Source organism: Perognathus longimembris, chromosome 11 (assembly GCF_023159225.1).
Source record: "Perognathus longimembris pacificus isolate PPM17 chromosome 11, ASM2315922v1, whole genome shotgun sequence".
NCBI classification, from domain to species: domain Eukaryota; kingdom Metazoa; phylum Chordata; class Mammalia; order Rodentia; family Heteromyidae; genus Perognathus; species Perognathus longimembris.
Genome location: NC_063171.1, coordinates 67,023,905 through 67,049,577, shown reverse-complemented (window position 1 = coordinate 67,049,577; position 25,673 = coordinate 67,023,905). Strand labels below are relative to the sequence as shown.

Sequence of the window (25,673 nt, the reverse complement as noted above, 5' to 3'; positions counted from 1 at the left end):
CACAGGGGGGCTCCCGGCCCCCTCACAGAGAGAGCGGTGTACCTGCACCAGGCGGGCACACCACGCAGGCGGAGGGCTCCGGGCCTGGGGGTCCCCACGACCAGCCGGCGGGGTCCGCCCGCCTCCCGGTGTGCCCGGCCCCCGGCCTCCTCCGCTGGGCTGACCGGCAAGGGGCGGCGGGGCCAGGCCTCACACCCAGCCTCCCACCCCGGCGTGGCCTCCGGGCGCGGTGGTGCCACGTCCAGCAGGGAGACGAGGCGCCCGCCCTCCCCCCAGCCCGCCCACCCCCAGCCCGTCCCACGCACCTGCCCAGCCCTCCCCCCAGCCCCGCCCTCCCCCCCAGCCCCGCCCTCCCCCCAGCCCCGGCCCTCCCCCCAGCCAGTCCCACGCACCTGCCTGGCCCTCCCCCCAGCCCCGCCCTCCCCCCAGCCCGGCCCTCCCCCCAGCCAGTCCCACGCACCTGCCTGGCCCTCCCCCCAGCCCCGCCCTCCCCCCAGCCCGGCCCTCCCCCCAGCCCATCCCACGCACCTGCCCGGCCCTCCCCCCAGCCCCGCCCTCCCCCCAGCCCGGCCCTCCCCCCAGCCCCGCCCTCCCCCCAGCCAGTCCCACGCACCTGCCCGGCCCTCCTCCCAGCCCTGCCCTCCCCGCAGCCCCGCCCTCTCCCCACCCCACCCTCCCCCCAGCCAGTCCCACGCACCTGCCCGGCCCTCCCCCCAGCCCCGCCCTCCCCCCAGCCCCGCCCTCCCCCAGCCCCTCCCACCCCCCAGCCCGGCCCACGCACCTGCCCGGCCCTCCCCCCAGCCCCGCCCTCCCCCCAGCCCGGCCCATGCACCTGCCCGGCCCTCCCCCCAGCCCGGCCCTCCCCCCAGCCCGGCCCACGCACCTGCCCGGCCCACGCACCTGCCCGGCCCTCCCCCCAGCCCGGCCCTCCCCCCAGCCCGGCCCACGCACCTGCCCGGCCCATGCACCTGCCCGGCCCTCCCCCCAGCCCGGCCCTCCCCCCCAGCCCTGCCCTCTCCCCACCCCCGCCCTCCCCTCAGCCCGACCCACGCACCTGCCCGGCCCTCCCCCCAGCCCCGCCCTCCCCCCAGCCCCGCCCTCCCCCCAGCCCCGCCCGCCCTACCTGAGTTGGAGCGCTTCTTTGGGGCCTTGAGGCTGCGCAGCGGCCGCCCAGCGAGCTGCTGTTCTCGCTGGTGGAGTCGGGCGCGGAGGAGGAGGCGCTGCCGGTGGCCTCGCTGTCGCGCAGGACGCTCTCGTAGCCGCTGCTGCCGCCGCTGTGGTAGAAGAGCGCGGTCTTGCCCATGGCGGGCGGCAGCTCCCCGCTCAGCACGCTGCTGTTGTCGCTGCCGTGGCCGCTGCTGCAGCGGTGCGGCCTCCGCGGCGGCGTCACCTTGCTGTAGGGCGAGGGCAGCGGGAGCCCGGGGCCCGCGCGCTCCTCCTCGGGCCCGCCCGCCGCCCGCGCCGCCCCGCAGCAGCTCCGACACGCGCCCGTTGGCGGCGCGCAGGGGCGGCTTGGCCGCCGGCCCCCGCGCCCCGGCTGCGGCTCAGCGACTGCGTGGACCAGGACAGCGGCTTCCCGCCGGCGGGCGGCGGCGGCGGCGGGCTCTGGCCCCCCGCCGGCGGCAGCGACTTGGTGGAGAAGCTGAGCGTCTTGGTGGGCGGCGCGGACGGGCCCCGCGCCCTGGGGCTGGCCAGCAGGAGCTTGCTCACCGCGGAGAGCCTGGCCGGGCCGGCCCTGGGCGAGGCGGCCCCGGGGGCGGGGGGCGGGCCGCGGCCGGCCCGGGGCAGGGTGCTGTCCTTGCCGGCGTGCATCCGGGCGCTCACGGACGACAGGCTCTCGGCCCGCTCCAGCGACAGGCACTCGTAGTGGCTGACCGTGGCCCGGCCCAGGGAGTGGGTCCTGCTGGCCAGCTGCTCCAGCTTGGCGCTGAAGAGCTTGCTGCTGCTGCTGCCGCCGCCGCTGGCGTCCTTGCTCTTGCCGCCGGCCTCGTCCGGCGGGCCGGCCGGGAGGGGGGCGGGCTGGCCCGGGGGGCTGTGCTGGGGGCTGGCCCGGTTCTTCTGCTCCAGGCTGGACTTGCGGACGGGGGGCAGCGGGGGCGTCCCCTTGGGGCGAGCCAGGACGCCGTGCTGGGGGGAGGCGACCTTCCGCTCCAGGGTGGCCTTGGAGGGCGGGGCGCCGGGGGCCGGGCCCGGGCTGCGGGGCTGGGCCGCACACGGGCACGGGAGCCCGTCGGGGCCCTCCTGGCGGCTGGCTTTCTGGAAGGCGCGAGGGAGGCTGCTGGACTGGAGGGGTCTGCTGCAGCGCACGGGGCTCGGGGCGGCCGCGCCGGGCGGGGCCATCTCACAGCCGTCGGCCACCCTCCTGAGGCCGTCCGTGCCCGGGGCGGCCACCGCCTCGCTGTCCCCGGGGCCCGGCTCCTCGTCCCGGTCCGGCTCGGGACACCCGGCGGCGTCCGGGGCCCCCTCGCCCCGGGACCCCTCGGCCCCGGGAGAGCCCCCGTCCTCGTCCTTCGCCTCTTCTTCTCGTTTCAGCCAGGGGTCCTCAAACGTCACGTCCTCCTTGGCCCCGGCGTCCTTGCTGTCCGGGCCCCGGCCGCGGGGGCTCCCGGGGGGCGCGGGGACGCGGCGAGGCCGGTCTTCGTGGGGCTGGAGGCCTCGCCGCCCGGGCCGGCCACGCTGGAGAGGGCGACCGTGGCCCGGCCCGGCCCGGAGACCCCGCCGCCCTTGGCCGGGGCCGCTCTGCCGGGGGGCTCCTCCCCCGCGCCGGGCCCCGGGGCGGCGGCGGTGCTCCCCGCGCAGCTGCCCGCCGGGGTGAGGCTCGGCCGCGAGCTGTGGGGGGAGCTCCCCTCGGGCGCGGGCCCGCTCTCGGGGTCCTCGCTCACGCTGCCGATGATGCTGACGGGCCGGGAGCCCGCGGCCGGGGCCGGGGCGGGCGCGGGGCCCTCGCCGCCGCCGCGGGCCGGCTCCCCCCGCCAGGGTGAACACCAGCTCGTCCTCCCCGTTCAGCTCCAGCGCCGGCTGCACCGTCACCGTGGCGGGGCTCAGGATCTCCGCGGTGGGGTCCGGGGCGAGCCCCCCCCGAGGCCCGTCCTCCCCCGGGGGCTCGGGGCACCCCTCTCTCGCGGCGGACAGGGGCTTCTTCGGAGCCCGGGGGCTCATCCCCGCGGGCGGGGTGCGCAGCTCGGGCTGCTGGGGGCCCTCGCCGGGGGCGGGCGCGGGCCCGGGCGGGACGCCCTTCTGGGTGGACACCTTGCACCTCTGCGCAGGCGAGCCGGGGGGCTTGTACTCCGGGGCCCTGGACAGGCTGGCGACGCCCAGCCGCGGGGAGCCCAGGGGCCGGGGCTTGCCGTCCGCCGGGCCGCAGGAGGCCAGGCTCTCGCGGCTGCTCCGGAGGCCGGGGCTCTGCGCGAGCCCCGGGGGGCTCCGCTGGCCTCCGCTGCTGCCCGGGACGCTGCGGGGGGAGGCCGGGCCGGGCGCCGGCGACCGGGCGCCCCCGCCTGGGGCACGCCCGCGGCTCCGCGCCCGCCCTGCCCGCCGCGGGCCGTCCTCCGGGTCGGACTCGGAGAGCGGGGCGCCGGGGGCCGGGAGCTCCCGGAAGGGGAAGGCGCTGGGCTCCTCGCTGCCGTCGATGCAGTCCAGCCGCTCCTGCAGCTCGGCGAACGTGTTGCACTTGAGGCAGTCGCGCTCCGGCGCGCGGGCCGCGGCCTCCACCGCCTCGGGCCGGCGGTCCGCCCGGCTCTTCTGCAGGGCGGGCACGATGGGGACGAAGTCGGGGGGCCCCTCGTTGTCCGTGAGCTCCTTGTCGGAGAGCGCCATGCCGTTGGGCCCGATGTAGATGACCGTGTCGCAGGACTGCTCGCTGCTGGACGAGTAGTCGGGGTCGCTGGACAGGGGCCCCAGGGGGAAGTCGGCGTCCGCCGCGGCGCGGGCGTGGAAGGGCCGCAGCTGCGTGGGCCTGCGCATCCGGCCCTCCTCGCAGGAGCTCTCTCCCCCCGAGGAGCTCGACGTGTACTGCGGGGGAGGGCGGCGTGAGCGCCTGCCTCGGCGGGGGCCCCCCGCGGGCGCCCCGCGCCCCGCAGTCCAGCGCGCGGGGGCCCGGGGTCGGCGGCCGGGGCTCGAAGCCCGCGAGGCAGCCCCGTCCATCGGCCTCCTCTCTCTCTCAGGTCCGAGGCCGGGACCTGAATCCGGTCCCTGACCTCTTCACTGCACCCCAGGAGCGCCGCCCCGGCCCCTCCGTGACACTCCCGCCTCCCAAGCCGCCTCCAGACGCCCGCGCTGGAGCTGCGGCTCACGGGGTGGAACACCAGCTTTGAATGGAAAAGCCGAGGGACGGCGCCCAGACCCTGAGGCCAAGCTCCAGGACCAGTGTGCACGCTTGCGCACACACACACACGCATGCGCACACACACACACGCATGCGCGCACACACACACACACACACACACACGACAGGCCCCCGGAAGCTGACTCCGCATGGGTGTGGAAGGCAGCTGATGGCCGCCCAGCCACGGCTGGGGCGGGGCCTGTCATCCCCGCCACGGCTGCTTGGGCACAGGCGCCCCCGGGAAGGCCCAGTGGGGCTCCCCCTGGCGGTGCGGGCCCGCCTGGCCCCCCAGAGCTACCCCGTCACACTGCACTGCCTGTGAGGCTGTGTGGTGGGGCAAGAAGCCCGTGAGAAGAAGGGGAAAGTGCCCCCCACCCCCGGGGAAGCACGGGTCCCCGCCCGGCCGCCCCGGCGAGCCCCTCACCTTCGTCTTCTTCTTCTTCATCCTCAGGACGCGGGACGCGATCTGGATGGTGGACAGGGTCTCCGCGTAGCTGCTGGCCGCCGCGGAGATGTGGGCGATCATGGTGGTGCGGCAGTTCACGTTCCCCAGGGACTCGCGCAGCAGCATGGTGAGCTTGCTCTCCCTGCCCGACAGGGGGGGGGGGTCAGGGCGGGGCCGGCGCCCAACAGAGGGGGGCGGCGTCAGGGCGCGGCCCGGGAGCGGCAAGAGGGAGGCGGCCCCGCCGAGGGGCTCTGCGGGCCCCAGGTCTGCACCCTCCCGCCGTGAGCGGCGGCTCTTCCTCTCAGGTGCCACCACGCACCCCCTGACCCCAGCACGCTCCCCACCCCGAGGCTGTGCCCTGTTGTCCCGTGCCCTCTGCGTGTGCACGTGCGTGTGAGGTGTTGGTGGGGCTGGAGGTGGGTCGTTCTCGTGTCCATGTCCCCTTCCGAAACCCCCAGCTCAGACCCACAGAAGATGCAAGAGAATGGCCACTTCACCCCCAACCGCAGGCAGCTGGTGGGGGGGGTGCTGCAGAGGTTTTCTTTCTCATCTGGGACCAATTAATGCCTTTGGGGAAGCAGGGCTGATGTTCTCGGCGCTGGAGAAGGTACAAATACACCAGAGCTTTTCTTCAGCAAATAATCAGAGATAAAAGTGGTGGTGGTGGTGGGGGGAATGGAGGCCAGGAGGGGGCGGGGGATGGAGCCCGGCTCCAAGCCCCTCTCAAAGTGTCCGCCAGGACAGTGCTCCGTGGGGGTGGGGGGGTGGCAGACACTTGGAGGAGGCCGGGGTGCCTGCGATGAGCCGCGGGCCTCATCTCTGCTCAGGAGGGGCCGTGCATCCCATTTGGGTGGTGCTGGGCTGCCCCGTCCCGCCCCGTCCCGTCCCGTCCCGTCCGGCTGTTCACCGTGCTGAGGTTGCCCCAGATACCGGGAACTGCCCGCGAGGAGCACTGAGCGCCCAGCGCCTCCCGGTCTCGTGAGCTCTGGGCACAGCCGTTTTGCCCGCGGAGCGCCGCGCGGCCTTGCTCCGTGAGCTTCTGTTGGAGGCCATCTATCTGGTTGAATGGCTGCTCTTCTGCCTCGTGAAGGGACACGCAGAGTTTCCTTGCGGTTGAAGAGCGTGCTGGCGGGCAGCCCGGTGCGCGCTCCCGTGGCTGTCCGGTCCCGCAGGCTCCCGCCCTGCCCTGCCCCGGCTTCGCTCTCCACCGGGGAGCCGCTTTTCCGCTCCCTCCCGCAGGTGCCTGGGGCCTGGCTCGGGAGCACGGAGCCGCTTTTCCGCTCCCTCCCGCAGGTGCCTGGGGCCTGGCTCGGGAGCACGGAGCCGCTTTTCCGCTCCCTCCCGCAGGTGCCTGGGGCCTGGCTCGGGAGCACGGAGCCGCTTTTCCGCTCCCTCCCGCAGGTGCCTGGGGCCTGGCTCGGGAGCACGGAGCCGCTTTTTCCGCTCCCTCCCGCAGGTGCCTGGGGCCTGGCTCGGGAGCACGGAGCCGCTTTTCCGCTCCCTCCCGCAGGTGCCTGGGGCCTGGCTCGGGAGCACGGAGCTTGCCTGCGGCCGCGGCATGCGCACGCGGACGCGCTCGTTTCGGGAGGATGGGTGGGATGACGCGGAGTGCTCCGCCCCGGGGGCTGCCTGTGAGCCGTCCAGGTCGGGACAGGGCTCCCCGCTCGCACCTCCGCTCCCGACCCACAGCGTGACGCGGCACCGGGGAGCGGGCGGCGGCCGCCACGAGGGCCTGCGGCTCCTCCCGGAGCACAGCGGGCCGCGGACTCGGGTCAGACCATCGCAGCCCGCCGTCGGCCTGAGCGCTTGCCGTCCAGTAACGAGCACAGCGGAAGACCGCACGGCGGCTCGGTCTGCAGCGGCCAGCTCTGTGCGGGACGTGGAGCACCCTCCCGGGCGGGACATCCCCGTGGAGCACCCTCCCGGGCGGGACATCCCCATGGAGCACCCTCCCGAGCAGGAAGTCCATGTGGAGCACCCTCCCGAGCAGGAAGTCCATGTGGAGCACCCTCCCAGGCGGGACACCCACATGGAGGAGCACTCTCCCAGGTGGATGTCAACGTGGAGCATCCTCCCGAGCAGGAAGTCCATGTGGAGCACCCTCCCGGGTGGGACGTCTGCATGGAGCACTCTCTCTGGCCTCCTGGGATGGCTGTAAGCCTCTGCACAGCTCCCGCGGCCACCTCCACCCTCCCTTCCCACTCCCACGTGTCATTGAGGGGGAAAAGTGGGTGCTCCTGTGCGTGTGTGCGTGCTAGCGCACACGTGTGTAGGGTCTGGCGGTACTGACGGGGCCGTGCATCCTCGGAAGTCGACTGCTCTTCGTTGTTCAATGGTGGTAAGATCCACGTGCCGTGAGCCACAGCTGTGGCCCCGTGGAGCGGGTTCAGGTTCACGGGCCGCGGGAGCAGCGCCTCTGCCATCCGGCCCGTGCCCTTCCCTGCCTCAGCCTCCCCCGAGCCGCCGCCCGCCCGCCGCGGCCTCCCGGCTGTCTCCTGTCATGCTCTGGGGCGGGCTTATTTCAGGTAACCTGCTCTCGAGGTTCATCCACAGCACACACGAGCCAGAACGGTGCACTTTTTGTCTGGATGATAGTTCCTCGGACGTATTTGGCACGTTCTGCTTCTCCTCCATCTCTCGATGGGCCAGGGCCGTCGCCACGCCTGGACTCGGGCGAGGTAACGCGAGGGACCGGCGCCTGTGGGGGTCCCGCTCTCCACTCCAGGGGGGGCCATGGGTCACGTGCTTGACTTTTTGAAGAAGGGCCAACTTGTGGTTCTCCACTTTCCATCCCCACTGGCAATGCAAAGGGGTCCGTTTTCTCTACACCCTTGCCAGAACGTACTTTCCCTCTTTAATAATAGTTATGCCACTCAGCAAGAAGTGGACTCTTCCAATCTTACTTTGCAGCTCCTGATGACTGCTGGCGTTGAGTGCCATCCCCAGGCCTTGGGTATTTGCAGATTCTCTTTGGAGAAATCTGTTCAAGTCCTTTGACCACTGTGTGTGTGTGTGTGTGTGTGTGTGTGTGTGTGTGTGTTGGTCCCAGAGCTTGAACTCCCTGGGGACTGTCCCAGAACTTTTTCACTCAAGGCTGATATTCTACCACCTGGGTTATACCTTCACTTCTGACTTTTTGCTGGCCAGTTGGAGATAAATCTCATAGATTTTCTTTGCCTGGGTTTGTTTCAAGCCACAATCCTCAGATGTCCGTCTCCTGAGTAGCTAGAATTACAGGTGTGAGCCACTGATACCAGGTTCCTTTGTCCACTTTGGAACTGAGCTTTGTTGTATTTTAGGAATGTGTTATAGATTCTGAGTATTTATCTTCCATTGCGTATTTGACTTACAAATATTTTTCTTCGTGAGTTTGAAATTACATGGCAGTGTCCTTTGATGCACAGAGTGACAGTCTCAGATTTAAAGTTTTGTTTTTGTATCTGTGGTTCAAAACTCTTCCAATGTGATGGGAGTCTGCTAATCAGAGTGACTAAGCCTGGCCTGTTCTCTCTTGTGTCAAGAATAATTGTTCAGTAGGTTCCCACTAACCAGTCGCCAGCCAGGGAAAACTAGAAAGACAGTTGTTAAGCACATGAGCCCAAGAATCAACTCCTTTTGAAGTCCAGTAGAATGGAGGCTGGGGGGTGAGGGATGGGGTGGTGCTGTTGAAACGCCTTCTGGCATCACGTGTGGTTGAGAGAAACAGACCCTGCAGTCTTCACACAACAAACCAACTGGGTTTAAGAATGGTTTCCATTACTGGCGTAAGTCTGAGGCACGATGTTATGCATTTGATAACTTAAGGGAGAGTCCATGGCCTTTCAATGGAGGCCGACACGAAGGAATGATAGACGTAAACGACTGGATTGTCCCCGGACCCCAGGATACTTGCTTGGTTTGCAAACAAGATTGGCCCCCATAGAATGATCCTTATATCACCATCTGGTCAAGTGGAGAGAGGATGAATCTGATGTTTCTGATGTTGCTCTGTGGGAGGGCTTTGCTTAGCATGCAAGAGGCTGTGTGTGTGTGTGGTGTGTGTGTGTGTGATTACTGGGGAACTCAGGGCCTCTTTGTTCTTGCTCGGTGGTTTATATGCTGATTAAATAGATGGAGATAAGGGTTTCTCAGACTACTCTGCCTTGGGCCGGCCTGAACCGCCACCCTCAGATCTCAGCCCCCTGTGTAGCTAGAGTTCATTGCTTTTAATTCGCCATCCTGGTTTCTCAAGGGCAGTCACTTTTACACCTTCACCATCCTTTCCCATACTATTCTTTCTGACTTGAGAAACTTGTTCTATTCAACTTGACCTGGGCTGTGGAGTACATACATTTATGATTATTTTCAACCACACTGTGATATTCAACCAATAGGGATGGGAACTGCAGTTTCTGAAATGTCATGTTGCGTGCGAATACACTACATGCAAGGTCATAATCTGAGGCCAGCCCGGGCTTTCACGTCCTTCCCAGTCCCTAAAACAGAAGATTAGCAAAGAAATGTCTCGAAGACCAAGCCAGGTGTTGAGGATTCATCTTGGCCTTAAGGGGGGAAGGGCGAGGAGAGCGCTCCCGAGAGGCCGCCCTTCCCCCAGCCCTGGGGCAGTGTGGAAGTGAGCCACACCTATCTCCTTCTGGGTCCGGAACCAGAAGGGGTAGCTCTGAGACCATCCCCCACCTTGCGCCAGCGAGCACGTGCGCTCTCCTTTCTCGGGCTTTGCCCAGAGGGCGGGACTATGGGAAGTGACGTTAGCCCATGAGGGAGGTCCTTGGGAGCTGCTCTTGGATGGACAAGCTCGCCAGCCTATCGCCAGCTCATGCTTAATCCTCGTCATCACTACTATATTACTATGAGCCCCTCCCGATTAAATTGGATTGCTCTCCAAAGCGTCTCCGAGATCCGTCTGCGCCTGGCTTCCTTGGTGGGTAAGGAGGGAGGAAAAGGGGATCTCGTTCGGCCACGTGCACCTTAGGCTTGCCCGTGTCCCTTCACTCCACCTTGGCTGCCCGCTGGTCAGGTGCCCAGGGGAGAGGGTGAACAGGGGAGCACTGATAAGGGAGTAAGCTTAGCATCCCGCACCAGGGGAGGTGAATCTAGCCCGGCAGCCAGGCATGGTGGCACTCTCTGTAATCCCAGAGATGTGGAAGGAGAGACAGGAAGATGGAAGGTACAGGTTATCTAAGAAATATCTAAAGCAAGAAGAATACTGGAAAAACATAATCCTAAGGAAAATACCATGGGCATGGCATTTGCACCGCTCTGCTTCGGATCACCGTAACGACACACTGAGGTGGCCAGCTCAGAGGAGGGAAGGCTGGGTTCACCAGAGGTTTCAGTCTACGGCTGCTTCCTGTGTATGTGTTGCCTTTGGGCCCCTGGCAAGGCAGCGTCCTGGGACGAGGGTGTGGCAGAATGAGCTGACGCATGTCATGGCGGCCAGGAAGTAAGGAGAAGGAAGGGGCTGGGGTCCTGACAGCCCCCCCCCCCGCCACGTCCGGTGGCCTGACTCCCCCCTTAGGCCCTCCTGAAAGCCCCAGGGGCAGGGAGGAAGGCTGCAGCTCAGCAAGACGAGACCAGATGCGCCGGGAGGCATAGAACGGTCGGGAACATCTGTCCCAATGTGCGGATCAACAGCAGAGAAGACTTAACTTTTTCATTTGGTGTGCAGACATCTTTCTGTTTGCAAGAAAATGTTTTATGTTTGAAAGTAAATTGTGAATAGAATGATTTTATAGGTTCACCAAAACAAGTGGGTTTTCTCGAATCTACTTGTATTTCAAAGCATAAAACAATGTTAGGTATCCTTTCTCATGCTCAAGAATCCTGACTGGTATCATAAATTATATAATCCACCTTATAATTTAGAACAGGGAGAGATGGGAGAAATATCTAACAGGAAAAGGAAAATGGTGAAGGAGCAGTATGACAGGCGAGGTACTTAGAAAGGCCTTGCCACGAACAACTAGACATTGTAGGTATCATACTGCTAAACAATAGTAAATGTGTTGTTGAGGTTGCAGAAGATTATGGAATTCCCAGGCAAAAAAACAAAAAAAGCAAGTGAAGTTGGGAATTCAAAGGAAACAGAATGGGAAAGTATAACATCTGCCAAACCAGGTGATCTTAGCTTAGCATTTGCACGGTCTAAGAGGCTCCTGGAAGCAGAGGAAACACACGGAGATTTTATTATGACCACCTCTTTCCACCATGGCACATATTGAAGCTATGTCTGGAAAAATAGCACTAAGCAGGGGTAAGAAACTGTCCTAAGAATGTGGAGCCTCTGTCTGAAGTGCCTGTAGGTTTGTGTCTCTATTCTCAGTATCTGGGTGGTCTGAAATACTACAAGCTGAGAATACAATTTAGACTATCCTTAACTTGCACCTAGGAAAGGTAAATACATGGCTCTATAAAGTAAGCCATCTGTATACTGGGTCTCACAAGCCGAAGCCAGTGCAAGTGAGCAGCCCCAGACAAAAATAAACACCGAAAGAGAGGAGGCGCATGAGGAGGAAGCAGAAACCACAGATGGCAGAAGGGGACGCGCAGACTGCAAACAAACAAGGAGTTGATTAACATGTGTAAGGAAATTAGGAAGTTTAGAGCATCAAATAACAACAACAAAATGGTTAGGAACGACCAGTTTCTGCTTCTGGCCCCGTGTAAAGAGACAGAAACTAATCAACTGAGAACCTAAGCACCAGAAAAATGGAATAAATAGAAGGGGAAAAAAGGATTGGGGTTCCCAGGTAAAGGGCAGCAGAAGGAGGCACCGGGAGAGGGGAGAGGCAAGTCAACTCCGTACGTGTTGATGGCTTCCAGGCCCCCAACAGAGACCAGGGAGTCATCTCGCTGAGATGTGGGGACAAAGGCCAAGTCTGCTGGCATGGGCCGCACCACACTACGCCCACAGCCAGAAGTCCTACCATTTGACTCCACCTCATCAAGGTTCCCCCTTCCCAGCGGTGCTCCTAGCGACCAGGCCTCCGCCCCGTGGGCCTTTGGGGAACATTCGACACCTGAACTAGAGCAAAGGGCCTCGGGATAGGTCCTGAAAGGCGTCCTTGAGGAGAGGACTTGACACTCCAGGGGATTCGGACCGCACCCGCGGGTTTAGAGGAACAACCCCTTGGCTCTTTTCACTGTACATTGTAAGTCCACATGATTTGACTATGGCAAATAGAAAGCATTGGCTGTCTGCAAAGATTAAATTATGTGTGTGTTTTTTTAAAGTGGCTAGCTCTCCAGCCCAAAGGAAAGTGTTCAGCAGGTGGGGTGCCTTCTTCTAGGAAGGAACCTAATTGTCTTCCTCAGAAAACCGCCGCTCACGGAAGCCCCGGGGGCTCTGGGCTGCAGGCCCGTCCAGGGGCCTGGGGTGGGTGAGGTGAGTTGACCAGCTTGGAACAGGGCTCTCGTGACCACCTGTCAGCACAGAGCTGCCCTCCCGGAGGGGGCCCGGGCTCCCCAAAAGCTGAAGGTGACTGTCTGAACCTACATGTTACAAAAGATGAGGGCTTAGAGCCCACTGGCTCAACTGGAGCTGGTATAAAAGAGTGGAAAGACAAGGAAAGCCCGTCATCACGATCAACTTACTGCCGACATCAACAAGGAACCGAGGTGAGGTGCGGGGGCCTACAGAAAGGCAGGTATGAGGAGCTAGAGGGTGGAAACAAATTTTCTGGAATAATCTATGAGGAGGAGGAAAAAGATCAGAGAATCTGAATCTACAAGGAAGGTGACACTGAGGCACGAGCAGGAAATTCTGCAGTTTTCATGTTAGCACAGATTCATGTAGCTTGCCATCTTAAATGATAGAGGAAAGACACTCAATCATTTTGATAGATCCATAAGCGATTAGATAAAATTCAACAGTGGGTTCAAAACAGTCTTAGACGTTCATCCAGAACAGAGAAGGAACTCCAGTGGTCTCCTTGGACTAAAGCAAAACCACAGCCATGCGAAATTAATAACCTACAGGCAAGCACATCAAAATGAGGCAGGGGTTGGGGTGCAGAAGGGCCGAGGAGAGATTATGACCCCACTTATGTAATATTCAGAAACCGGTGACACTAAAGAATATCCTTTTTAGGGACAGACACACCCTTGCGTGGTCCCCCGGGGCAAGCCCAGCTCTGGGCTCCAAGTCTGTGTCGCTCTGAGACAGGCTGGGTGCAGCAGGTGCCGCCGCAGGGCCCGCCGAGCCCACGGGGACGGGGCAGCTCTGAGCGGGAGGCCGCGGCGTCCGTCGGTTACGGGGCGTGCGGGCCGGCCCTACGGGTCACTTCTCTCCATCACAGCGTGAAAACCAACCAGCAGATCTGGTTCAGAGAGGAAGGCACTGTGGGCCAGCCAGGGTCACGGCATAACCACACGAGGGGAGGAGCGGGACCAGGCCTTCCCGGAGTGGGGGTGGGGGGTGCTCAGGAGTCTCCAAATCCCAAAGTCTGAGATGAGGACGCCCACCAGCCCCACGGCCCCAGCTCCACCGTGCATCTTCGCGGTAGTCAGGACTAGAGGAGGGGGTGCGGTCGGCTTTGCTGGGGTTCTGCGTGCTGTTGTTTTGTGTTCTGGGTGGGCCTGGGCTTTCCACTCAGGGCCTGTGGTTGCACGGCAAGCGTTCTGGCATTCGAGTCACTCTACCGCGGCTCCCAGCTTGCTTTGGTTGTTTTCGTAATGGAGTGTTGCATTCGTACCAAGCCCAGCCTGGGCAGTGACTCCTTACGCACCCCCCCCCCCACAGCCAGGGGCCAGGGAAGTGACACCAGGCCCAGCTGTCATCGGTTGAGATGGAATCCTGTGGGCCTTTTGCCCAGGCTGGCCTCCAGCTGTGATCCTCCAGACTCCACCCCTGAGTAGCTAGGCTTGCGGGGGTGAGCCGCCTCGTCCAATGCAGATCTGCACCTTCCAGGGGGGCCTGACGCCAGCCGTGGGCCACACAGATGACAAGAAAGCCTCCAGCTTGGTGGAAAAGAATACCCAGGAGGCGGCAGCAGGTGAGGCCTGCACCCCAGAGAGAAACAGGGTGACCTCGGTTGAGGAAACTCCAAAAGAAACCCCACACAGAACAAGAGCGCCATTATTCCTTCAGGGTGCAGCTGCACACAGCGCAGCAAGGGAGAGGTCAGCCATGGCAAATCGTTCGAAGGAAAGAGGGGGCACATTTAGCCCTCAGAAAAACTGGTATGTCGGGGTACACACTTTGGAAGTGTGCACTCATAAATAGGAGCCCCCAAATGTAAAAATCACCTCCCTATTGATCTCACAGTCAGTCCAGAGAAGGGAAAATGAGGACCAACCCAGCTGTACAGAGACTGTGTGGGGTGGTGGCCCTAAAACCATTCTTCTGCATGGGTGCAGACTCATGAGAGACAGCCATGCTTCCACTTGGGTACAGGCGTGAAAACCACCTCCACATAGACACAGACTCGTGATAACCATCTCCTCGTAGACACACACTAGTGAAAACCACCTCCACATAGACACAGACTCGTGACAACCATCTGCACGTAGACACACACTCGTGACAACCATCTCCATGTAGACACACTCGTGACAACCAGCTGCACGTAGACACACACTCGTGACAACCATCTCCACGTAGACACACACTCGTGACAACCATCTCCACAGACAGACTCGTGACAACCATCTGCACGTAGACACACACTCGTGACAACCATCTCCATGTAGACACACTCGTGACAACCATCTCCACGTAGACACACTCGTGACAACCATCTCCACGTAGACACACACTCATGACAACCATCTCTACGTAGACACAGACTCGTGACAACCATCTGCACACAGACACTCATGACAACCATCTCCACAGACACACTCGTGACAACCATCTCCATGTAGACACACTCGTGACAACCATCTGCACGTAGACACACTTGTGACAACCATCTCCATGTAGACACACTCGTGACAACCATCTCCACACAGACACACTCGTGACAACCATCTCCACACAGACACACTCGTGACAACCATCTCCATGTAGACACACTCATGACAACCATCTGCACATAGACACACTCGTGACAACCATCTCCATGTAGACACACACTCGTGACAACCATCTCCACACAGACACACTCGTGACAACCATCTGCACATAGACACACTCGTAACAACCATCTCCACGTAGACACACACTCGAGACAACCATCTCCACGTAGACACACTCGTAACAACCATCTCCACACAGACACACTCGTGACAACCATCTGCACATAGACACACTCGTGACAACCATCTCCACAGACACACACTCGTGACAACCATCTCCACACAGACACACTCGTGACAACCGTCTCCATGTAGACACACTCGTGACAACCATCTCCACGTAGACACACTCGTGACAACCATCTCCATGTAGACACACTCGTGACAACCATCTCCACGTAGACACACTCGTGACAACCATCTCCACGTAGACACACACTCATGACAACCATCTCTACGTAGACACAGACTCGTGACAACCATCTGCACACAGACACACTCGTGACAACCATCTCCACGTAGACACACACTCGTGACAACCATCTCCACGTAGACACACTCGTGACAACCATCTGCACGTAGACACACTCATAACAACCATCTCCACGTAGACACACACTCGTGACAACCATCTGCACGTAGACACACACTCGTGACAACCATCTGCACATAGACACACTCGTGACAACCATCTCCACATAGACACACACTCGTGACAACCATCTCCACACAGACACACTCGTGACAACCATCTCCATGTAGACACACTCGTGACAACCATCTCCACGTAGACACACTCGTGACAACCATCTCCACGTAGACACACACTCATGACAACCATCTCTACGTAGACACAGACTCATGACAACCATCTGCACACAGACACCCTCGTGACAACCATCTGCACGTAGACACACACTCGTGACAACCATCTGCACGTAGACACACACTGATGACAACTATCTCTACGTAGACACACACTCGTGACAACCATCTCCTCATAGACACACACTCGTGCCAACCATCTCCACGTAGACACAGACTCGTGACAACCATCTCCTCGTAGACACACTCGTGACAACCATCTGCACGTAGACACACTCGTGACAACCATCTGCACGTAGACACACACTCGTGACAACCATCTCCACATAGACACACACGTGACAACCATCTCCACATAGACACACACTCGTGACAACCATCTGCACGTAGACACACACTCGTGACAACCATCTCCATGTAGACACACACTTGTGACAACCATCTCCACACAGACACACTCGTGACAACCATCTCCACGTAGACACACTCATGACAACCATCTCCACACAGACACACTCGTGACAACCATCTCCACATAGACACACTCGTGACAACCATCTGCACACAGACACACACTCGTGACAACCATCTGCACACAGACACACTCGTGACAACCATCTCCACGTAGACATACTCGTGACAACCATCTGTACGTAGACACACACTTGTGACAACCATCTCCACGTAGACACACTCGTGACAACCATCTGCACGTAGACACACTCGTGACAACCATCTGCACGTAGACACACACTCGTGACAACCATCTCCACGTAGACACACACTCATGATAACCATCTGCACACAGACACCCTCGTGACAACCATCTGCACGTAGACACACACTGATGACAACTATCTCTACGTAGACACACACTTGTGACAACCATCTGCACATAGACACACTCGTGACAACCATCTGCACGTAGACACACACTGATGACAACTATCTCTACGTAGACACACACTTGTGACAACCATCTGCACATAGACACACTCGTGACAACCATCTCCACATAGACACACACTCGTGCCAACCATCTCCACACAGACACACACTCGTGACAACCGTCTCCACACAGACACACACTCGTGACAACCATCTCCACATAGACACACACTCGTGACAACCGTCTCCACACAGACACACACTCGTGACAACCATCTCCACATAGACACACACTCGTGACAACCATCTCCACACAGACACACACTCGTGACAACCATCTCCACATAGACACACACTCGTGACAACCGTCTTTACCTCTTCAGTTCTCTATTGCATCAAAATGAGAGCCAGCGCTATTTTAATTAAAGAGTACCTGGGCAGTACATGAAGCAATTTGGTAGAACTTAACTGCTCCATGCATGTAACAATGCTAAACAGCTCAATTACACACAGGATGAATTATCACCCCATTTGCATGGACAAAAAAAAATCTATTAATGCTCAATTGAGCCTGAGCCAGTTTCAAAACAGGTGAGAATTTATGGTTGAATGCTCTGACCGAAGCTCAATTCATGTGCAACACACTTTTTAAAAGAAAGGAACATGAACGAAGCCCCAACCATGTGTCTGCTCCAACCTTTCGAAGGCCTCAAGGGAAGCCCCCCTGCGTAGCCGGGGAGCCCTGGGGCGCCCGGGTGGGTGGCCTCCAGTGTGACGGCGAGTCATCGCTACGTGGAGCCCGTGGCCGGGCAGCGGTGGGTAGCCGGGTGTCCAGGGCCGACTGGAGGAGGTTGGGGGGCACTCACGAGAGACCCGGCAGACGGGAGGCCGCAGGCCCTTCCTGCCTCTGTCTCGCCCACCGCTCCCTCCCTGGCGGGGGCCAGGGGCCCAGGAAGCGTGTGGTGTCTCTACTCAGCCTTGCCCAGGGTCAGGGCCTGCTGATGTCTCTGCACAAGCGCGTGGTGGAATAGGATCGACGGGTGCGAGCTGCGCGTCTGCTCTCCCTTTCCCTGTCACGGCCCCGCGCCCCCACACCCGGCCCCCGCGCCCCCGGCCACCGCGCCCCCACACCCGGCCCCCGCGCCCCCAGCCCCCGCGCCCCCACACCCGGCCCCCGCGCCCCCGGCCCCCGCGCCCCCGGCCGCTGCACAAGAAAATAACAGCCACCTCTGGAAATTTCCGTAATCAAACAGGAAAACACCACTGGCCAGGAAGACAAGTGGCCAGGAGGGAGGTAAAAGAAGGGGCTAAAAATCTCCTAACAAGGCGGGCGGGCGGGGGGGGGGGCGCCTGGTCCCAGGGATGCTCCGAGCTGGCTGCCTCCATCCCACAGCCATTAAGATGCACAGAAAGGAGTGTTTCTAAAGTGGCGACACTAGGAATTTTCACGGCTGCGGTTGCCTGGCAACCTGAGACTTTCGTTATTTTATTTCTAAACGGGGATTGCTGTAAACTGGTATCCGGAGTTTGTGCAAATAGTCCCAAATTGATGTCCTCCCAATAAGTCGGGAGGAGATAATCCGGCATTAACGCACACCGAAAGGAGGTTAAATGTGTCACACGCGCGGATTCTTACACACACAGCGTCTTCCCATTTCATGCTATCGGAAGTCAATCTGGTGATTCTCCTTGCCTTTTTCTGGCGAATGGCTACTTAATTTCATGGTATGTGTAATTTCCATTCAAGTCTGGAGGATCGGGGCCCCAGGGCTGGGCGCCGGGGCGCCATGCCCGCGGCCGGGGAGAGCGGGGCGGGCAGACGCGACAGGAGGGCCGGGCGCGGGCCGCGTCTCCGTGACCTCCCACCCACGGGGCCGGGGCGCGAGCACGGGCCTCCGGCTCAGAAGCAGCGCGCACGCGGCCGTGATCATAACCCGCGGCCTGGAGACTGGCCAGGCCCGCACCCCGCAGACACAGACTCCGCGGATAACCAGGGAGTCACGCTGCCTTCTGGGGAAAGCTTGGAGTCCACTCCAGGGCAGCCTGACACCAGCTGCCCACCCACGGACACGCGCGGGGGCCGGGCGATGATCTACACACACACAAGCTCAAAATCCCCAGCCAAGAGGCCTGTGACCGCGCACGCACGCACACACACACACACACACACACACACACACACACCCCACGCCTGCCCCCGCCCCGTAAACCCTGCTCTCCCGCCAGCCTTGCGGCAGAGCTGCGCGCTTCTGTGCTCGTGTCTCTCAAGGCCTGCCCTCGAGAAGCAGCTTTCCCTCCTGCGGACACCCCAGGCCCCAGGGCTCAGCTTTCCCTCCTGCAAAGACACCCCAGGCCCCAGGGCTCAGCTTTCCCTCCTGCAAAGACACCCCGGGCCCCAGGACTGTCTCCCCCGGGCCGGGCAGGGCACCCTGGCTCTGGCAGATTGTGGGACCTAAATTAAAGTGATCATGTCACGTCTCCAAATGAAAGGGAACACTTCGGGCCGAGGACGGCCCTGTGGAGGGCGTGCCCGGAGGTCCGTGCCTTTGCAGGACAGTGCCTCACGGACCGCAAGGACTGCGTGAGGGCCCTGGGCTGTGGCCAGGGCACCTGCGTCTCGGGGGACGGAGGCCCTGCAGGAGAGCCTGACCCGACAGGGGGGTGTCTAACTTAACAAGAGAACTTGAGTTAGTACTAAGACAATCCTTCGCTCTAACCGAAGGGAAGCTACTTTAGGTAGATTTTAAGTTCTATGCTTACATTCATCCATCCTGCCCACCATCAAGTCAACCAATACTTAATGAAATCATAAAGGCATATCACCCTTCGGAAGACTGAGTCTCAGGTTACGCAAACCGAGGGCCACAAAACTCTTTTCTCCCTAAGTCTCCCCCCTCGTGGTTGTATTATTCAACGGCAGACGCGCCAGAAAAGCGAACCTTCTGAATCTTCAACTTGAATTCTTTATCTGGTAACGAAAGGCTTGGGGAAACCATTCTTGTGTTTCTCTAGCTGGGACTGGAGAACCGAGACAAGCAAGTATCCTAGGCTCAGCAAGCTCCTAGCGACGGCTCGGAGAAGACCTGGGGTGGGGGGGGCGGGACAGAACCCACCCGCAGAGGGGCGGGCGGGGGCCCGCCGCGCGAGGGAGGGCGGCCCCGCCCACTCACGCTGAATCTGTGACTCCCCTCTCCCTCCCACCCAGCAGCAACTTGTATTTAAGGGATTGTTTTACGGATTACAAACGGACCCCGCATGCATTTATTCATGGTGCCTGCGTGGGGCGGGCGTTTCTTCTGCGTGAGCAGACGCAGAGGCTCAGGCTGGCCCGGCACGGGGGGCGGGCGGCGAGGGGGAGGGAGGCGGCGGCGCACGGGCGTTGGCACGGGCACGTAGGGCGTGACCCCAGGCTCGGCCGAGCCCGCACACCTCGGGAGGGTGTGTGCCGGGGCACCGGGTGCCGCCTCAGGCGCGGGCTTATACGCAACGGCTGCCGATCTGAAGTTCCAGTCTAGCTGGGATCTTTGTGTGGCATCGGCTTAATCGATCTGACTCCCCAGCGCCGGCGGCAAGGCCAGGACGCACACTTGTGGGTCATCTGCCTGTGGCCCCTGGGGGCACAAAGTCCCCACATCTGTGACCTCCAGGAGGACACACCAGTCTCCACCCGTCGCTCACATCACCGTGAAGCCGACGCGCCCATCCGACGACCAGGCCGCAGCAGGCGCTGTGGCGGAGACCACAACCGGGACCGCTTCCTTCTTCTTCGGAGCAGCCTAAAGTCGGCGCTGGAGCGGACTGAGGGACTCCCAACACTTCTCAGTGGCGAGGAAGATGCACTAGGCAACTGCTCGCTGGGGTTCACCTCTGACCCTGGACTAATCAACTACCTGGCCTCGATGGCTGGAGGCGTGTTCCCATTCCAAAGAGACCCATGTGTGCTTCCCGTCATTATTTGGGTCTTAGTAGAGAACAGAGGAAGGGAAGCCTCCTCTAAGAAGAAGAGTGAGTCCCAGGGCCACGCTGCCGCTCTGCGCCCCGCCTCCCGGCCCCGCCCCGAGCCCCGCCCCCGGCCCCAGCCCCGCCCCCCGGCACCGCCCCCGGCCCCAGCCCCGCCCCCGGCCCCAGCCCCGCCCCCGCCTCCCGGCCCCGCCCCTGGCCCCCGCCTCCCGGCCCCGCCCCCGGCCCGCCCCTGGCCCCGGCCCCGCCCCGCCCAGGCCCCGCCCCCGCCCCCGGCCCGCCCCCGCCCCCGCCCCCGGACCCGCCCCCGGCCCGCCCCCGGCCCCGGCCCCGCCCCCGGCCCCGGCCCCGCCCCCGGCCCCGCCCCTGCCCCCCGGCCCCGCCCCCGGCCCCGCCCCCGGCCCCGCCCCTGGCCCCGCCCCTCCCGGAGAAGCGACTCACTTGTACGGGATGTGCTTGCTGCCGTTGACCAGAGCCAGGATGACGTTGCCCAGCGCGGATAGGGAGAGGCACAGCCCCGAGCCTCCTTCACGGTTCTTGTTCAGCGTCTTCACACAGCTGCCAAGGTCGATGAGGTGGAGACGACTGCGACCTCCGGACACTAGGAGGGGAGAGGACGGGAGGGGAGAGAATGGGGAGCCCCTCCGAGGACGGGAGGGTTGGTCCCCCGTGGTCTGTGACGGCAGAGCCTTGGGGCCGAGGCTCCGAGGGAGGGGACCCCGGGGCGGGGGGCGGGGGGGAGCGACAGTGGACGGGGTGGAGATGGGCATGCCTCCTGAGTGTCCGCCCAGGCGCCGCCAGCACGCGCAGAGGGGCAGCGCCGTCTGCCATGGCGGACGTAGCAGCAGAGCCCGCGGCACAGGCCGGAAGCCGTCTCTCCCTCCCGGCGGCCTGGCCCGAGGGCTCCGTGGTCCAGGGCACTTGGCAGAGTATCAGGAAGCGTCCTGCCTCCGCGGAGGGAGCACCGGCAGGAGAAGGAACACCGAGGAGTATCGAAAGACCAGAAAGGATGAAACTGCGAGCCCCCTCCCCAACTTAGGAACGTCCCCAGCCAATGAGATAGATCTGGATGCCCGTCACCCAACCACAGACAACCAGGTGCCGGGCTGGCAGGTGGATCAAACGGCAGAGTCTGCCTTGCACGCTTAAACCCCAGGACCACGGAAAACCAGAAATAACCTACCAGGCATGCACATGAGCAGCAAAGTGAGAAACATAATGAAAAGTCAGTTGAAGCAAGCTGAGAATAATAGCTCTGAGAGTTGAGGGAGAAGGTTATTCGTGTCGTTGCTAGCCAGATGTGGAGGTGAATACCCGAAAGCCCAGCACCCGTGAAGCTGGAAGAGTGAATTCAAGGCCAGCCAGGGCTGTAGGGAAAGACTGTGAAAAACAACTACCAAACCCAAGCCCAAACTCAAGAAACAACCTGCAGTTACTATAAATCTGCTTCAGACGTTCAAGGAATTAAGTAAAGACACTGGCTATATCCTATATTATATACGTATTACATATAATATACTAACATATAAAACATAAAACATATAATATATACTAAACATGCAATAGCCAGACAGGTGCCAGTGGAGCAGGCCTGTAATCCTAGCTACTCAGGAGGCTGAAGATTGCCTCTCAAAGCCAGCTTGGGCAGGAAAGTATGTGAGGCTCTTATCTCCAATTGGGCACCAAAAAAAAAAAAAAGGCAGAAATGAAGGTGTGGACCAAGTGGCAGAGCACCAGCCTTGCCCTAAAAAAGCTGAGGGGTAGTGCCCAGGCCCTGAGTTCAAGCCCCACGACTAGCACACACACGAAGAAGATACATGAAACGTTTTAAGGAGGAAAAACTGTATCACATGGAATGAAAAATACTCCTGATAGAACCAGTGGCAGGTCAGGCATTGTTAAAGCCAAGATTAGTAAGTATGGAGATCTAGCCATATAAAATCCTGAAAATGAAATGCAGAGAGAAGTGTAAAACTAAAAAACAAACAGGTAATGAATAAAAAGGGCAGACGTACAACTTCAAGTGTTTAAATATGGGCAACTGGATTTTCTGAGAGGACAGTGTGTTACAGACAAAATATTAAAAAAAAAAAAAACAGTGGTAGGAGTCTCCCAAATTTGGTGAAAACCATAAATCCACCAGATCTAGGGTATTCCATCAGCCCAACACAAAGGAAGTATGAAGAAAATGACAGCAAAACACTTCATAATGACACTGCTCAAAACCAGTGAAGAAGAGGAAGCCCGGAAGAGAGAGAAAGCGCACTGAGGCTAAGCAGTGTCAATACCCGTATCCGAGGCCGGCTTTGTCAGGTGGGGGAGGAAGCGCAGTTCTACGATTGCGCTGTCCTTATACAGTGTGTGCCGACACAATTCCAGTAGGGTATGAGAAAGGGAAAGGTAAGCATTCGCTAGGAGAGAGTTGAAGTGAGTGACAGCAAGACAGGACAAAAGACACCGAGGACAATTTTGTGAATGGAGTACCCGTAATGACAAAGAGACAATTGAACAAGAGACCACAATAAAACATGTTCATGCCCTAATTATAGACGTGCAAATATACAAAACAAAACGTGACAAGAGCTCAAGGAAAAAAGACAAATCCATAATTATAGTCGGAGAACTTAAATGCTCAGTTCTTAGTAACTGACAGAACGAGTAGACAGAAAATAGCAAGGATATAGATTTGAACAACTTCATATTCGTATAACATTTGTCCCAGTGACAGCAGAATGCGCATTTAGAACATACAGACAACACTTACCAATATATACCACATCCTGGCTTATATGAAAAGCTGAAAAGCATTGATAGTGCTCGTCTTACAGACAGGCAAGCGAGCTTCACAGATGCTAAGACACTGCCCAGACCTCACAGAAGAGGAGGCCACACCTACGGCGGGAGTCCAGAGCGAGCTGCAGAGCAAGCAGGAGCCCCTTCAACGCGCCCTGCCTGAGGAGGGAGGACCCCGTACCCCAGCCCACCCGGGATCGCTGGGCCTTGAGAGAGCTGTGCCCCCCTTCCTCTCCCAGGTCTCCCGCTTGGCCACGGGCCGCTTCAGACTTTTCCAGGTGATGCTAGAGCGCTGTGCTGGGTGGGGTGCCTCGTCTCAGACCCCGGCCTGCCAAGCCACGCCACAGACAGACAGCCTCAGCTCACCGTACGTGTGCCTCTTTCCTCCTGGGTACTCCGGAAAAGGAGCTGGCGTGCCCAGCCGTCCCAAACCTACCCACGCCCCTCGCCCATCAGTGAAACTGTAAGTACGGTGTGCTGACACGGAACAGCGTAGCAAAGAGAGGGCGTGTTTCCATGAAGACTAAATGTGACTGGAAATGAAATTTAGAGACGGCGTTGAGTTAGGTGTAACTAATGAGAAACTACAGGGTGGAAATTTTTAAGCATGTAGGAAAAAAATAATTGATGCCCAGTTGGCTGCACACAGATCTTTTAAGCTCCTGAATCCCTTGGAAGAGATTTGAAGGGGATTACTCGATCATTAATACGAGCATGGTTCAGGAGAGTGAGAATTTTAGTTTGCGGAGCACCTGGCAGTGCACACATGGCTGTGTGTCGTAAGATTCGTGAGTAATGATGAGTGCCACTCGTTAGGTCCAAATATTGCTGAGTGAATCAATCACTTGACACCACTGTGCTCCTCGAGCAGCTCCCTCAGTGGATCCTCCAGTGTGGACACGGTGCCCACGCGCCCTGCGCCCGCGCCCGCCCTGGGGCAGGAAGGCTGCGGGGAGGAGGAGCGGCGTCTCTTCATCGCCGTGAGCAGGACCTGAGACGGCAGCTTGAAGTCGGGAGCAGGCGCCGTGGGGTCAGAGTGGACGTTTCGGGCCACGTGTCCTGGCCCCGGCGTGGTAGGGCGAGAGAGAACACCAGAGTGCCCGGAGACTGTGGGGAGGCGGGCGCCACAGGGCAGGCAGGAAGCAGGGAGGGGTGACAGGAAGGGGAGGGGCCAAGGCCAAGACCCACCCTCCTAGGACATCCCCGGGGGCCTCACTTCCTCCCGCGGGCCTCCCACTCTGTGGAGACCCCCGCGGGGACTGGGCCTCACGCCTGCGGAAGCGCGCGGCCCGGCGGAGGATGAGGCGGAGCCGAGCAAACTGGAGCGGGACGCCGAGGTGGGGCACGGGGACAAGCCGATCGTCAGCCCAGAAGGAGAGCGCCTGAGGGAATTCACCGGGCTCCTGCCGCCTCCTCGGCCGGACGCTGCCTGGCCCTGCGGGGGCGTCAGGCGGGCCCCGGCTGCCGGGCCGGGGTGTGCGGCTCCTGGCGGCCCAGGGCCGAGCCGCCAAGGCCCCCGGGGAGCCACGCTCTTCCCTGACCTTCTCAGGAATGGTCTGGAACCCCAGCAGCCACGCCGGCCCGGCCGGCATAGGCTGTTCCGTGACACACGTGCGGACGCGGCTGCTTCCGTCCACACGGATCGAGACGAAGCACACCCACAGGTGGGCCCGTGGGCTCTGCGGTCCCGGGCCTTGAACTCGCGGCCTCAGCGCTGGCTGAGTGAACCAGACCCAGTCCTGGACGCGTCACGAGGTGAGTGCGGCACAGACGCTCGAGGGCACGCGCACTCTCATTGTGGGCACACAGCCAGCCCGGCCCACGCTGCCCCCCGCCCCCCGGGAAACAAGGGGGGCGAGTAGATCAGACTGGGCTCGTGCTGGGCGCTGGGCGCGGCTGCTCGAACGCTTCAGTTCCTTATCAGAGGGGCACTCGGCCTGGCGTGGCCGGGCACCACCGGAACCCCAGCCCCGGGAGGCTGAGGCGGGAGGGGCCCAAGTCCCTCCTCCAAAGCTAGAACCCCCCCCACCAGTGAGCGAGGGAGGGCGTGGCGGCAGTGAAGAATCCGCCCTCCAGCATTCTAGAACCCCCCCGGAAACCAGGACGCCATTTTAAGCCTCACCTAGTGCCAGCTTCAAAGCAGCGACACAGTGACCGCGTCCCTCTCCTTCTTAACCAGGACTAAAGGTGCGTGCTTGTGTGTGTGTGTGTGTGTGTGTGTGTGGAGACGGGCCCAGGCTGCAGGTGTCCACGTGCCTGTGTGTGTGCACACACGCACACACACACGCGCACACACACGCGCACACACACACACGTGCATCTAGTTCCTGTCACAGAGACCTCTGAACCCATCCGTCGCCTGCCCCGCCCCACAGCCGGTTCCCAGCACGGGCTCTGTGCTCCCGCTCCCTGCACGGTGGC

At 60.9% G+C, this 25,673-nt stretch overlaps 1 protein-coding gene across 1 annotated transcript in view; it reads right to left on the bottom strand.

Annotated features, from left to right (window-relative positions):
* Window positions 1-25,673, bottom strand: part of Kif26b (kinesin family member 26B) — a 273,177-nt gene that overhangs the window by 13,095 nt on the left and 234,409 nt on the right. Inside the window, 6 exon segments of the mRNA XM_048358260.1 lie at window positions 1,124-1,159; window positions 1,162-1,451; window positions 1,453-1,520; window positions 1,522-4,011; window positions 4,749-4,911; window positions 20,901-21,060. Coding sequence (XP_048214217.1) covers window positions 1,124-1,159; window positions 1,162-1,451; window positions 1,453-1,520; window positions 1,522-4,011; window positions 4,749-4,911; window positions 20,901-21,060 — 3,207 coding nt within the window.